The sequence below is a fragment of the Rhinoderma darwinii genome, chromosome 8, assembly GCF_050947455.1.
Source record: "Rhinoderma darwinii isolate aRhiDar2 chromosome 8, aRhiDar2.hap1, whole genome shotgun sequence".
NCBI lineage: Eukaryota > Metazoa > Chordata > Amphibia > Anura > Rhinodermatidae > Rhinoderma > Rhinoderma darwinii.
The window spans coordinates 117,588,600-117,604,518 of NC_134694.1; the positions used below are offsets into that span (position 1 = coordinate 117,588,600).

Below are 15,919 nucleotides of genomic sequence, written 5' to 3' on the forward strand. Positions count from 1 at the left end.
AACCTCACTTAAAAAAAAAAGAACCTCAATCCCAGATAATGTCACAAAAAAACGTAAAACATGGTGGATTGAAATCATATGTAATTCGTAGACCTGCAAGGGGTTAATCAGCAGCTGTAACGGTGGCGATGTTTGTATCCTTTCCCTGGCTACAATGTATCGAGTAATAATAACAAACAATGAAACACAAACAAAGGGAGAGAAGCCTGAATGGTGGGTAATCGGTGACATCATTTGGTTGGATCTATGAACGCCCTGCTGGAGATAATCGTCACACAGGATGAGCTCCCCCGCTGCTCTGGATACATGTGTACACGATAGGCCCTTGATTGTTCCAGCCTAGAGATTCATTTCCTGGTGGGGAGGGGGAACGCAGAAGAGAGAACTCCTTTCTCTGTTGCCTTAAAGGGAGACTAGCTTATAGAGAAAGGAGAGGAAAAATAGAAAAAAGGCTTGAGGCATGCGAAGACCCGGGGCTGGAGGTGGCTGAGGAGTCCTCTACAGCCGGGCATGATTGTCAAGGGGCGCCCAAACCATTGCACTGGGGTACGTACAGATTTTAAAGGAGCCCGCGTTACAACTGTGTACGTAAAGGAGGGACAAGACACACAGTATTAATAAAGAGATAATAGGTGGTGTCTGTCACATCAACACCCCCTCAACCAACCGCCCACCACCAGCCTGGCATTGGGTGACACGGATTTGACTAGTGGATTGTTGGGGGGGAATTCACAAAAGAAAAAATAAATAATGGATAACCAGCAAGCAGCTGCTGGCGGCGAGGACTCCCCGGGGAAGAACTCTGACGGCAGGAACCCAAAAAGAAAACCCAATGATCAAGACGACAGCAAAAACAAACCAAAGCTGGTGAGTTGTCCTGCGCCTCTGATGGCCAAACCTGCCTCCAACGTGCGGCGGTGGGCATGGCCAGGTTGCATTTCTCGTGCTTGCTGCCAGCCCCCCCTTGCTTTAGAGATGCGACCGGTATGGCAGTGCCTACTACATGACCTGACTGTTTATTGCTGCTCCATGCCCCCCTCTACCCCTCTGTCTTCTCTCCCCTGGTGATGCTGAGAGAGGGAGGAGATGTCTGCCCAACTGTAGAAAGGAGGGGTGTTTGGGGAGCTCCGGCAGGAGGGTGGGAATGACATTTGTCTGTCTCATGCCGCCTGCCTGTCACATCTGCACGCCGGCACCTGTCACCTGCTGGCACTTTGCAGCATCTCGCATGCAGCGTCCATGTCTCAGGATTGCTGCCACTGCTGTAACCTCTGATTTATTTGATGGGGGTGCAGAGGCTGCGGGTGACTGTGACAGGGGTCCGGCAGCTCCTCTGTAACAAGGCCTGTGTGGAGTTTTTCAATTTCATAACTGTGTGTGTAAAATAATGCACCTGTCAGATGTTTCATGTCAATGAATGGAAACGTATAAATCCTTCCAATAAGGATCTGTGATGTTTTTGAGCACCTGCTGCATTTCTTAACCCCAAATTTTTTTTATAGTGATTGACTCAATGAGAAAAATATGCAAATGCAAAAAAGGTTAATTTATTTTTTTGGTTGGGTGGGTTATCACGTATGACGACATAATGTGACAAATGGTTTTAAAGGACAGCTACCATACACACTCTATTAAAGGGTATGTTCATCTTTAAACACCGTTTTACGGATTATAGACGTTATCCATATAAAATCTTGTAAGGCTGGGTTCACACACTCGAATTACGTCCGAAAATACGGCACAAAAGCGTCGGCAAACATCTGCCCATTCATTTGAATGGGTCTTACGATGTTCTGTGCCGACAGTCATTTTTTTTACGCGCCACTGTCAAAAGACGGCGCGTAAAAAAGACGCCCGCGTCAAAGAAGTGCCTGTCACTATTGGAGCCGTTTTCCATTGACTCCATAGAAAAACAGCTCCAATTACGTCCGTAAAGGACGCAGCGAAAAGCGCCTGCACTTTCCATTACGGCTGAAATGCCGGAGCTGTTTTCTCCTGAAAACAGCTCCGTAATTTCAGCCGTAACGGAGGGTGCCGTGTGAACATACCCTAAGAGTCACTTTGTAAATGTACTTGTACTGAGTTACAGCAAGTATTATGCTCCAGAGCTGCATTCACGATTCTGCTGGGTTTTATTATAAACCATCAACAAGCTTCTTGACACACACTCCTAACTGATTAGCTGAGCTCCTATAATGCCGGAGGACCGTCCGTTTTTTTTTCCTACATCGGATCACTGTACAGTGTCTGGTAAATAGATCACATTTCCCAGAATGCAAATCACCAGGGCATAATCTATTCAGACACTGAAGAAGCAGGGGATGCTGGGAGATAAAAGGAATAGTGAGTACAGCTTGGGAGTATAATACAGGATGTAACTCAGGATCAGTACAGGATACGTAATGTACTGTATGTACACAGTGACTCCACCAGCAGAATAGTGAGTGCAGCTCTGGAGTATAATACAGGATGTAACTCAGGATCAGTACAGGATAAGTATGTAATGTACGTACACAGTGACTCCACCAGCAGAATAGTGAGTGCAGCTCTGGAGTATAATACAGGATATAACTCAGGATCAGTACAGGATAAGTAATGTATGTAGACAGTGACTCCACCAGCAGAATAGTGAATGCAGCTCTGGAGTATAATACAGGATGTAACTCAGGATCAGTACAGGATAAGTAATGTAATGTATGTACACAGTGACTCCACCAGCAGAATAGTGAGTGCAGCTCTGGAGTATAATACAGGTGTAATTCAGGATTAGTACAGGATAAGTAATGCATGTACACAGTGACTCCACCAGCAGAATAGTGAGTGCAGCTCTGGAGTATAATACAGGATGTAACTCAGGACCAGTACAGGATAAGTAATGTAATGTATGTACACAGTGACTCCACCAGCAGAAGGGCATGACCACACGTGGCGGATTTCCTCCGCAACTGGCCGCACCTAATCCGGGTTGCGGATTACGGCTGCGGATCTGCACAAAATGTGCAGAAAATTGATGCGGACTAGCTGCTGCGGACTGCGGGAAAAGTGCTTCCCTTCTCCCTATCAGTGCAGGATAGAGAGAAGGGACAGCACTTTCCCTAGTGAAAGTAAACGAATTTCATACTTACCGGCCGTTGTCTTGGTGACGCGTCCCTCTTTCGGCATCCAGCCCGACCTCCCTGGATGACGCGCCAGTCCATGTGACCGCTGCAGCCTGTGCTTGGCCTGTGATTGGCTGCAGCCGTCACTTAGACTGAAACGTCATCCTGGGAGGCCGGACTGGAGACAGAAGCAGGGAGTTCTCGGTAAGTATGAACTTATATTTTTTTACAGGTTGCTGTATATTGGGATCGGTAGTCACTGTCCCGGGTGCAGAAACAGTTACTGCCGATCGCTTAACTCTTTCAGCACCCTGGACAGTGACTATTTACCGACGTCTCCTAGCAACGCTCCCGTCATTACGGGAGCCCCATTGACTTCCTCAGTCTGGCTGTAGACCTAGAAATACATGGGTCCAGCCAGAATGAAGAAATGTCATGGCAAAAAAGCAAGACGCATCCGCAGCACACATGACATGTGCATGACAGCTGCGGACTTCATTGCGGAACTTAGAATCTCCATTGAAGTCAATGGAGAAATTCCGCCATGAGTCCGCCACTGCTCCGCAACAGACAGAGCATGCTGCGGACACCAAATTCCGCTCCGCAGCCTAATGTTACGCATCGTCTAAACGAACACTTCTAAATAGAAGTGGAAGTCAATGCAGAAACGGCTCCGCTGCGGAGTGTCCGCAGCGGAATTTAAGTGAAATTCCGCCACGTGTGAACCCAGCCGAATAGTGAGTGCAGCTCTGGAGTATAATACAGGATATAACTCAGGACCAGTACAGGATATGTAATGTATATACACAGTGACTCCACCAGCAGAATAGTGAGTGCAGCTCTGGAGTATAATACAGGATATAACTCAGGACCAGTACAGGATAAGTAATGTATGTACACAGTGACTGAACTTTTTATGTATAAGCTAATAAATGTTGTTCAGTGGTAAACATACGATATAAGGCTGAAGCTCCACAACAACACAGTGTTTCAGCATTACCGCAACACAATCTTCATGTTTTCCCATTGCTACCTTGCGACTTTTGCAAAAAAAAAATCTGTCATGATCAGGCCTTCTATCAAAAGAGCCTCTTTGCCCCCATGTCAACACTCCCTTTCCTTGTTCTCTGGCAGCTCAATGTTATCATGGGGAATCTTGGCCTCTTCTAAACAGCCAATTAGAATCCATCTTTAATTATTTTGTAACACCGGTAAGAAAATTAAAGAAGAGAAGATATTGCTTTAAGGCCCGGTGTGCCTATGATAACACTGAGCTTCCAGAGTACAAGGGCAGGAAGTATAGTCATGGGGTCACTGGTAGGGATCTCACCGATACCTGTACCATCAGTGACTGATCATGAGAACACGCTACCATGGGGTTCATGCTGATAATTTTCACATGATGTCACTTAATCTCCCATCATTAGGGTGTCCGTCCATGCAGCAGCCGTGTAGTAGAGTCCTGCCACCCGAGTACCAGGTGTATCACCTATTCCAGCCACACGGCTAAAAACGGCATCTCTGTACGGCCGCTATGTGTACGGTACCCTTAAAGGGTAACTAAACGTTTGACAAAGTTCTTACATGTCATAGTGACAGGTCAGAAGTTTTGATTGGTGGGGGTCCGAGCACTGAGACCCCCACCAATCGCTAGAACGAAGCGGCAGAATCCCTCGTGTGATCGCTCAGCCGCATCATGTCTGTTCGGCTTTTTTCAGAAATCAATGTATTAGAGTACGGGCTCAGTAGGAAGTCTATGAGCTCGTACTCTGATACATCGGCTTTATGGAAAAAGCCGAAACAGACACGAAGACTTCTGCAGCTTAATTTTAGTGGTTGGTGGGGGTCTCAGTGCTCTGACCCCCGCCAATCAAAACTTCTGACATGTCACTAGTTACCCTTTAAATTACCACAAGTTACTAATCGGAGCAGTAATGATGTCAATGGTTCTATAGTGGGAATGATGGAATATCTGTGATGTAGATTGGATAGAGGTAAGAACAGAGTATCGTGGTGTTAACATTTTAGGAACCCATGACTCACATCATCTCCAATAAATGAGGGAAGTAGAATGAGATGAGTCAATAAAACATTCACTTTTCTTCCCAGGACCACATGTGTGCAGGAAACGAGAACTACATGCAACTCATAAGGGACTATCGGGACTGTCCAAGAGATGGCAACCCCAGTAAAGCTTTGTAAGAACTTTTCTGGCCTATTGGAGAATCCTTGTAGCCTTCTAGGAGGGCCCATTTGTGACCCTGCTGAAGGATCCCTTGTTGCCATGGTGTGTCCTGGCTTGTGTCCCGTTGGATGACCACTTGTGGAGTAACTGATTGTCTTTTGTGGACCTTAAGAAGACCTGTCACCTCTCCTTAAATGTCTATTTCAGTAAATACTTCTATTCACCAAGAAATACTATCTAGAGTATATTTTCTCAGAACTCCGTGCTGTGCTGTTCCTTTGTTATTCCTCCTACAAATGTATGAATAAATTGACGACTGGTTGTTACCATTCCCCTTGTCAGAGGTGCGTGTCCCTACACAGTCTGATACTATCATCACTGATTGGGTGATGTCGGTGTGTAGGGACCCCCCCCCCCCAACCGGTAACACCCAGTTGCCAATTTGATCATACGTTTTTAGGAGGAATAACAGAGGAACAGCACAACGTAAAGTCCTAATAAAATTTGTTTCAGAATTGTTATTTCATAGGGAAAAAAATATTTACTAAAACAGAAATGTCCGGAGAGGGGACCGGTACTTCTTAGGACTTTTTGGAGACCTCTTTTTGTCCTTGTGGAAGGATCTAGTGTTATTATTGGAGGTCCCCTGTAGGTCCTGTTGGACAGTACTGTTGTGCGGCTAGTTGTTGTTGTTGTTGTTGGATACGTGTGTATGTTCACATCCGATCAATATATGGATGCATCCGATGGAGCTCAGGTCATTGACTTTAGCCGCAGTCGGGGCAGAAAGCCGACACCCCCTTATACGGTGTAATAACTTGTTTTTTTGCAGAAGAATTGGATATATATGTTGCTTCCGGTAAGCCAGTATTTAATATATACACTCATTGGGAGCCAGTAACACCGAGGCATTCTGTGCCTCATACCTCAGACTAGCCATGAGATTATTACTTCTACAGTCCGTAGATGGGCAGTGTAAAAAAAAACAGGATTTTACAGGGTTAACTCCCTTCTGCTGGATTTCGATGACTTTATTTGATGCGGTCACCTTTGAGTTAATAAGTAAACGCGCCCATGTGACTTCAGACCTGTCCATTCACTGCACTTGTTACATTGTAGAAATCGATACAATGTTTCCACCCTCTGAGTTGTGTACAATGTAACAATTGTATCTTATTTTCTGGATTAATTGAGGAGAAATGTAAAAACAGGTTTACGCCAGATTTCCGATGTAGAAAGATTTGCAAATGTTGGCTGACCTAAAATTTACGACTTTCTAATTGTCTCGCCACTTTCTTAAAGTGGCGAGGAAAGTGAGCGCGGCCTCTGTCGGAACGAAAATGGCGTAAGTTATGGATCAAAACTACACCTGCTCATAGATTTTGCATTTCTGTTGCACGGACAGCCGAAGATGCTCCAAATATGTCAAGAGGTGTTCACCTTTTCGTATATTTGGCGCTTTTTCCGCCAAATCCGCCAGACGTAATATATTTCCCCCATTCTGTTCGGCAGCATTTCACCTTTCTACAACTTCACTTACACATTAGAGAATTGCATGTACAACAATTCCCCCAGATGTTTCCATTCTAGGAATTGCAGCCTTTATGAAGCGGAGGGGGCCACGAGGGTGCATTTACATGAGATGTTTTTGGCCATGCAGTAAAAACCGCTTCAAAATTCGTGACAAAGGGGCACACAAATTGCATGGGTTTATGATGCGGTTTTTACAGGTATAACACGTTTATTTTTTCACCTGTAAAAACCGCTAAGGCGAAAACCGCATCACAAACTGCGGCCGTTCAGTTTTGCCACGATGTTTGATGAGCGATTTACTGCACGGCCAAAACGTCTCACGTTCATGCGCTCTAGGGGTCTATTCAGATGTTGCGAATGAGCTGCGGTTAAAACCACATTGAAAAAAACAGTTTTGAAAATCACATGCTTTTTAAACACGATTCCGTGTGTTTTTCGTTATAGTTCGTAGTAAAAAATTCAACCACATTCAAACTCGCGCCAAGTTGCAGTTCAAACGCATGTGGTTCTAGGATGTGGGTCAGTCCAAACAACATCTCTTGGCGCTTATTATGATGCAGAAACCTGCGTCGGAATCAGCACCAATAAACTCCCCAAATTGTCCCCTATTGATTACAGAGCGAGGCAGAGTTTATTTTTTTTTTCCTTAGGCGCTTTTGGGGCGCTCATGGGGAAAAAAAATGCATGCTCTTCTTTTGAGGGGGGAGTTCACTCTGCGTTTTGTCAGGTAGAAAAAAAATCTGCCTTCAAATTCCTTCAGGAAATTTGAGGCAGATTTTAAATTACTAGAATTTTTAGGCTTTTTTTTTGTTAGCCGTTGACTCTAATACACAAAACGCCACAAAAAAAAAAAGGGTCAAACGAGCGCTGCAGGTTTTTTCTGCCTCCCGCTGATTACATTGAGAAGTCCGAGGCAGAAACTGTTCTGAGTTCACACTTTGGTTTTCTTGGCGCTGATTTGCTGCAGGTTGCGTGGGGGAGGATCCATAGAGCAAACAAGACAATCCAAGGTCCCACAGATGCTCAATTGGGTTCAGGTCCGGTGAATTAGGGGCCAGGGAAGTACTTGGAGGTCTTGGTCGTGCTCTTCCAACCACTGCCGGGCATTTCTAGCTGGAAGATTCCATCTGGCCCAGGGAAGACAATCAGCATCTATGGGGGGACGTGATCTGCAACGATGGATTCACACCCAAATCGGTTCAGAGCCTTCCACATGGATGAATGGCAGGAAATCATCCCCCAGACCATAACGCTGCCGCCACCGGCTTGTTTTCTTCCAGCAATGGTTGCCGGGTGTTTGTTCTCTGATGTTTCTCGCCTGACGCGCCAACGTCCATCCGTTCCATGAAGCAGAAAATGTGACTCATCGGAGAAGACAACCCTTTACCAATCATCGGTGGTCCAATTCCGATACTGCCGCGCAAATTCAAGCCTTTTTTCCCGCTGCACCTTTGTTACATAGGAGCAGTGACCACCCGTCGGCTTCGGGGCCCCATACACAGTCGGGTTCGCTGAATTGTTGTATTAGACACACGTCTGGTAGCCCCCTGGTTGATTTTCACAGTGAGCTGCTCCACTGTAGCGTGTGGTTCGGCCCTCGCACACCTTCCTAGCCAACGTTCACCTCTCACATCAATGGCACGTGGTGCTCCGCAATTTCCACGTCAGTTATTCCCATTGGTGCCATTTGTCCGCTCACGACACATGTTCACCACAGCAGCACGAGAACAGTCCAAAAACTGGGCTGTGTGAGAAATACCGACACCCTGGCCCGAAAGCCAATAATCAGCCCTTATTACAACTCTGATAAATCGCCCCTTTTACCTGTGACAACAACGAGTGATATGTGATCAGACAGCCCCAATAATGGCCGAAAAAACGGCACGAAAACAGCGCGAAAAACGCCGCGAAAAACGTGAGTTGCTCAAAAAACGTCTGAAAATCAGGTGCTGTTTTCCCTTGAAAACAGCTCCGTATTTTCAGACGTTTTTGGCTCAGCGTGTGAACGTACCCTTAAAGTCATACAATCGTGTTCACTGTGATGTCCTATATTCCTATGGGGTGATGTCAAATCAAACGTCCATCACAAAAACCCCACAAATGTTGGATAAGCTTCAGTAATGGCAAAACATCACAATGCAGAAATCACGTGTCGTGTCCTCGGGAGTCATGAGAACTAAACTCCTGTCTTGTGTTTAAAGGGATTTTCCACTTTTCTGTAAATTGAATGTAATCATTGCATAACTAAAAGTTCTGTAAAGCTGCCATACACTTTAGATCGTTCGGCCGACCGCTATTCCCCCGCGATTCCCCCGCACACGTGCGCTCGGTTCTGCCGGGTCTGCATGTGTTTCAATGGGGAGAAAGTCGCTGCCCGGCTCCTCTGCATCGATCTCCTTGCAAACTAAAGGATCGGGCATGTTTGAAATTCAACAGAACTGACCCTTCTCTTCCCCGACATCTGGCGCCCGGGGGACAGTCGGGATGCCGCCATACACATTAGATGGTCGGCCGCTCCCGCTGAAATCAACGATGTGTAATGTGTTTGGAGCTTTGTGTCAATGCAGAATTTTCTCAGACTATGGTGGGATTTTATCAGGTTTGCGCCACTTTTAGTGTTTTGTGTTTTTTTTATAAACCTATCGGATACAATTCTGAGACGGAAACGCAAGATAAATTGACATGCTGCGGATTTTAAAATAGGCAAGGTTAATGTATGCGCTGAATTATTCTGTAACGTGTAGATGAGATTACTTGTGACCTCATTTCCTTTGCTGGTGCTGAATTATGCAGCAAATCCGCATGTATTCCGCATCGTGTGCCTGTGTCCACATTCACACCAATTTTTTTGTTTTGCTCCAAATTGCAACTTTTTCAGTTTACAGCTCCTGTGCAGACTTGTGTCTCCATGGTAACAGACAACAAAAATCCCTGTGTAGTCGGTGGCTGGGTTTCCACGGGTCGGATATGCTGCGTAAAAGTAGTACCCGCAGGGAATTTCGCCCCAAAAAATGCACTAAATTGTGTTGTCATTCATTTCACATGCAGTCCGGCCTCCTGGAATGATGTTGCAGCCCATGTGACTGCTGCAGCCTGTGATTGGTCGCAGCCGTCACATGGGATGAAAATTCATCCCAGGAGTCCGGCCTGGATGCAGAACAGAGGAATGCGTTGCTATGACAATGCCCGGGTGTAAGTATTGTCTTTTTTTTATTTTAAATTTTTATTTTTATTTTTTCTCATTTGCCGTTTTTGCGTCGGAATCACCGCGTTTCCACCGCAACTCTTGGCTATTTGTTGCGGGTTTTACCTCCCCATTGAATTCAATGTGGAAAACCCACAACAAAAGAGTGGCGGATCTCCAGCATAAATAGATATTCTGCGGACTAAAAAAACTCAGAATTCATGAACGTTTTCTGAACTGGTTTTTTTTCCGCATTGCGTGGATGAGATTTCTTCAAATCTCATCGACTTCGCTGCTACTGTAAATGCTGTTGAATTTGAGCGACAAATTCTGCAGTGTTTACGCTACGTGGAAACCCGGCCTTAGAAGAGAGTAGGATTGCAGGATCAGACTACACAGGGTTTGTTTGCGGTCTGTTACCATGGAGATGCATAGGTTTGCATTGCTGCTACCATGAAACGGTAATTATTATTTTTTAAATGAAGACTATTTGCAAAGTTGCTTCATTTTTAATACTAGATGTGCTGGAGAGAAAAAAAAATAATGTGAATCAGGACATGGGCAAAATTACCTGGTGTAAAAATATGGATATTCAATTTAAGGTTGAGTTCACACGGGGTGGATAAGCTGCATAATAGTACGCAGCATATCCGCCCTGTGCGCCGCAAGGAATTCCTGGCGAAAAAGAGCAGCAAACTGTGGTGCAGTTTTTTGGCCGGAATGCCCGCTGTGGAAAACTGCAGCACCTGCCGGCCTGCTGGCTAGTCTCACCGGAGACCGATACAGCCTGTGATTGGCTGCAGTGGCGGTCACATGGGATGAAACGTCATCCCAGGAGGCCGCACTGGAGGGAGGAACATGGACTTCTGGGTAAGTATGATATATATATATATTTTTTCTGCGTTGCGTTTTTTTGTGGTGGAATCGCCGTGCACCCGCCGCGAAAAACGCAGTAACTGCTATTTGTTGCGGGTTTTACCTCCCCATTGAATTCAATGTGGAAAACCCGCAACAAATCAGCAGCGTTTACGCAAATACAATTGTCGTGCTACGGAATAAAACTCTGCACCGCTGGTCAATTTCTGAACGTTTTTTCCGCTTATCATTTACGCAGCGTGTGGGTGAGATTTGTTTTATCTCCACCGCGTTGCTGCTACTGGATTCTGCTGCGGGTTTTCTGCAATGAATTCCGTTGTGGAAAAACTGCAGTATTTACGCAACGTGTGAACTGACCCTAAATGGAGGAGATATTTCTCCCAATGTAGAAGGTGAAAGACCTTGATTTACATTCTAGTAGGATGCATGGTATGGGCGAATGATCCTGAGGATGATGGGGGTTGTCATACGGGGTCCGCACAGATGATTCTACTCCACGTTCTAATCAGACATAATAATAATGGCTTCCACTATTTGCAGCTGCTAATCACCTGTGTGCAGGTAAAGTGCTCACAATCTGCTGCTCTGCTCCTCTGGGCCGCCTTCATTTGGGGCTGGGCTCACCAGAAATGAACTCTCCGGGGTCTGAGTCTGTTGATCAGTGTCAGATTCTCACTATAGTCGCACAGCAGAGCACAGCTACATCATAAGGGTGAGGGAGTGCCAGCCGCAAGCATGGTGAGTCCTCTGTATATGATGTAGGGGCAGCCTATAATAATCCGAGGGGTGATTATAAGGGGGTAGATGGAGGAATATTACATTATAGTTCCCCTCTCACCCAGCAGCACAGAGTATTTCAGCAAAGCACTGTTCTTAGAAGGTGAGGTAGTGATGATGTTGGTGGGGACAGGGCTACATGTGAGAGGGACGAAAGGTGGGAGATCAGACTGAGCGTTTTATAGTAGAAGGAGCAGGGTCGTCAGCAGCACAAAGTTTTTCAGCAAAGGAGGGGTGCTTGTGGGGTGAGGTGGTGACCTGTCCATTTTTGTAGTGTTGTTGGTGGGGACAGGGAGTTATGTGAAAGGGACATAAGAAGTGAGATATTACACGAAGCAGGGTCATTGGCAGCACAAAGTATTTCAGGAAAGGGTTGTGCAGAGTGGAAGGTGAAGATGAAGAATACCCCAGATTTACAGGGTGTTTTCGCGTATGTTCACACAGTGTTTTGCAGGCAGAAAATTCGCACCCATTGAGCGCCACGGGCAAAAACACCGCGAAATACGCTTTCTCTGCCTCCCATTGATGTGAATGGGAGGTCAGAGGCATAAACGGCCGAAGAAAGGGCATGTCGCTTCTTTTTCCCGTGAGCGTTTTTTACCGCTCGCGGGAAAAAAAATGCCTCCGCCTCCGATTGGAGTCAATGGGAGGCATTTCCAGACGTTTTTTGGAGCATTTTCCGACACGGTTTCCACGTCAAAAAACTCGTTGTGAACAGGGCCTTAGGAGAGGAGTGTCGGAGAAGTAAAAATTAGGGAGTGAAGTGGTAGGGACCCCTGAAGTCCTCATATACAGTAGGTCATGCACATCATTTCTATTGACTGTTTTATTATAAAGCTGTGTTCACACAGAGTTTTTTGCAGGCAGAATTCCTTCAGACATTTTGAGGCAGATTTTGAACGGCCTGCAAGTATTTTTCTAAATTTTTTTTTTTCACTGCGTTTTTTGCCTGCGGCCATTGAAGCAAGGACCGTGGGCAAGAAACGCCACGAAAAACGCTCAAACTAGCGCCACGGGCTTCTCTGCCTTCTAATGATTCAAAGGGGTGGTCAGAGACAGAAACGACGGCAAGAAAGGACATGACGCTTTTAACCCCCGCGAGCGGCCAAAAGCTTTACGGGAACAAAAACTCCTCTGCCTCCCATTGAAATCAATGGGCCGAATTTTGGACATTTTTTTGGCGCCTCTTATGACACAGTTTCTGTGTCAAAAATAGCGCCAAAAAGCAAACTGACCCTAAGGAAAATGCGGCAACCTCATGTGATTTACTAAATATTTTGTGTCTGTGAACCTAAACCCATAACATGAAATGGTATAAAATCATTACACCCTCCGTATTTAGGACCCCCCCCCCTCGCCCTGCTGTATTTGTTTTTCTCATTCTCTTATATGAAGAACAATCCGCCTGTGATCTCTATAGTCGGCAGAACAGGAGAATCTTAAATGTCAAGAATATGAGTTTTTTATTATCCAGTGTTTCATTTTAAAGCTCAGGTAAATCCGCTGCTTGACATTAATCTATATATCCCGGGCAGCAGAGCGGAATCACATACCTGAGAGTGCGGAGACCTATATATCCTAGAAATACATCCATCTGTAGATGTGCAGGACATTTAAAGTGACAGGTGATCAGTTATTCGCTCTAAAGAAGTGAAATTATTTCCTGTCCTTATATTATTCTAGTAGTTGTATTCTTGTATATAGGGGGCAGTATTATAGTAGTTATATTCTATATAGGAGCAGTATTATAGTAGTTATATTCTTGTATATAGGGGGCAGTATTATAGTAGTTATATTCTATATAGGAGCAGTATTATAGTAGTTATATTCTTGTATATAGGGGACAGTATTATAGTAGTTATATTCTTGTATATAGGGGGCAGTATTATAGTAGTTATATTCTATATAGGAGCAGTATTATAGTAGTTATATTCTTGTATATAGGGGACAGTATTATAGTAGTTATATTCTTGTATATAGGGGGCAGTATTATAGTAGTTATATTCTTGTATATAGAAGGCAGTATTATAGTAGTTATTTTCTTGTATATAGGGGGCAGTATTATAGTAGCTATATTCTTGTATATAGGGGACAGTATTATAGTAGTTATATTCTTGTATATAGGGGCAGTATTATAGTAGTTATATTCTTGTGTATAGGGGGCAGTATTATAGTACTTATATTCTTGTATATAGGGGCAGTATTATAGTAGTTATATTCTTGTATATAGGGGCAGTATTACAGTAGTTATATTCTTGTAAATAGGGGGCAGTATTATAGTAGTTATATTCTTGTATATAGGAGCAGTATTATAGTAGTTATATTCTTGTATATAGGTGCAGTATTATAGTAGTTATAGTCTTGTATATAGGGGGCAGTATTATAGTAGCTATTTTCTTGTATATAGGGGGCAGTATTATAGTAGTTATATTCTTGTATATAGGGGCAGTATTATAGTAGTTATATTCTTGTATATAGGCGGCAGTATTATAGTAGTTATATTCTTGTATATAGGCGGCAGTATTATAGTAGATATATTCTTGTATATAGGGGCAGTATTATAGTAGTTATATTCTTGTATATATGGGCAGTGTTATAGTAGTTATATTCTTGTATATAGGAGCAGTATTCTAGTAGTTATATTCTTGTATATAGGAGGCAGTATTATAGTAGTTATATTCTTGTATATAGGAGGCAGTATTATAGTAGTTATATTCTTGTATATAGGGGCAGTATTATAGTAGTTATATTCTTGTATATAGGAGCAGTATTCTAGTAGTTATATTCTTGTATATAGGAGGCAGTATTATAGTAGTTATATTCTTGTATATAGGGGCAGTATTATAGTAGTTATATTCTTGTATATAGGAGCAGTATTATAGTAGTTATATTCTTGTATATAGGGGGCAGTATTATAGTAGTTATATTCTTGTATATAGGTGCAGTATTATAGTAGTTATATTCTTGTATATAGGTGCAGTATTATAGTAGTTATAGTCTTGTATATAGGGGGCAGTATTATAGTAGCTATATTCTTGTATATAGGGGGCAGTATTATAGTAGTTATATTCTTGTATATAGGGGGCAGTATTATAGTAGTTATGATCTTGTATATAGGGGGCAGTATTATAGTAGTTATATTCTTGTATATGAGGGCAGTATTATAGTAGTTATATTCTTGTATATAGGAGCAGTATTATAGTAGTTATATTCTTGTATATAGGGGCAGTATTATAGTAGTTATATTCTTGTATATAGGGGATAATATTATAGTAGTTATATTCTTGTATATAGGGGCAGTATTATAGTAGTTATATTCTTGTATATAGGGGGCAGTATTATAGTAGTTATATTCTTGTATATAGGAGCAGTATTATAGTAGTTATATTCTTGTATATAGGAGCAATATTATAGTAGTTATATTCTTGTATATAGGGGATAATATTATAGTAGTTATATTCTTGTACATAGTGGGCAGTATTATAGTAGTTAGGGTATGTGCACACATAGTGACCAAAAACGACTGAAAATCCAGAGCTGTTTTCAAGGGAAAACAGACCCTGCTTTTCAGACGTTTTTTGACCAACTCGCATTTTTCGCTGCGTTTTTCGCGCCGTTTTCGCGGCGTTTTTTACGTCCGTTTTTGGAGCTGTTTTCATTGGAGTCTATGAGAAAACAGCTCCAAAAACGTCCAAAGAAGTGTCCTGCACTTCTTTTGACGAGGCTGTATTTTTACGCGTCGTCGTTTGACAGCTGTCAAACGACGACGCGTAAATAACAGGTCGTCTGCACAGTACGTCGGCAAACCCATTCAAATGAATGGGGAGATGTTTGCCGACGTATTGTAGCCCTATTTTCAGACGTAAAACGAGGCATAATACGCCTCGTTTACGTCTGAAAATAGGTCGTGTGAACCCAGCCTTATATTCTTGTGTATAGGAGCAGTATTATAGTAGTTATATTCTTGTATATAGGGGCAGTATTATAGTAGTTATATTCTTGTATATAGGGGCAGTATTATAGTAGTTATATTTTTGTATATAGGGGCAGTATTATAGTAGTTATATTCTTGTATATAGGGGCAGTATTATAGTAGTTATATTCTTGTATATAGGGGAAGTATTATAGTAGTTATATTCTTGTATATAGGGGCAGTATTATAGTAGGTATATTCTTGTATATAGGAGCAGTATTATAGTAGTTATATTCTTGTATATAGGAGCAGTATTATAGTAGTTATATTCTTGTATATAGGGGCAGTATTAT

At 43.3% G+C, this 15,919-nt stretch overlaps 1 protein-coding gene across 4 annotated transcripts in view; it reads left to right on the forward strand.

The window, feature by feature from the left end:
• Positions 1–279: 279 nt before the first annotated feature.
• The window catches only part of DIAPH2 (diaphanous related formin 2), a 952,586-nt gene continuing 936,946 nt past the window's right edge, over positions 280–15,919 (forward strand). For 2 of the 4 annotated variants that reach the window (XM_075836588.1, XM_075836590.1), the window contains exon 1: positions 282–867. In XM_075836588.1, coding sequence (XP_075692703.1) covers positions 751–867 — 117 coding nt within the window. In that variant the 5' untranslated portion in view covers positions 282–750. Of the gene's footprint in view, positions 868–15,919 lie in introns of all 4 variants that reach the window. The other 2 variants (XM_075836589.1, XM_075836591.1) reach the window with 2 other exon arrangements.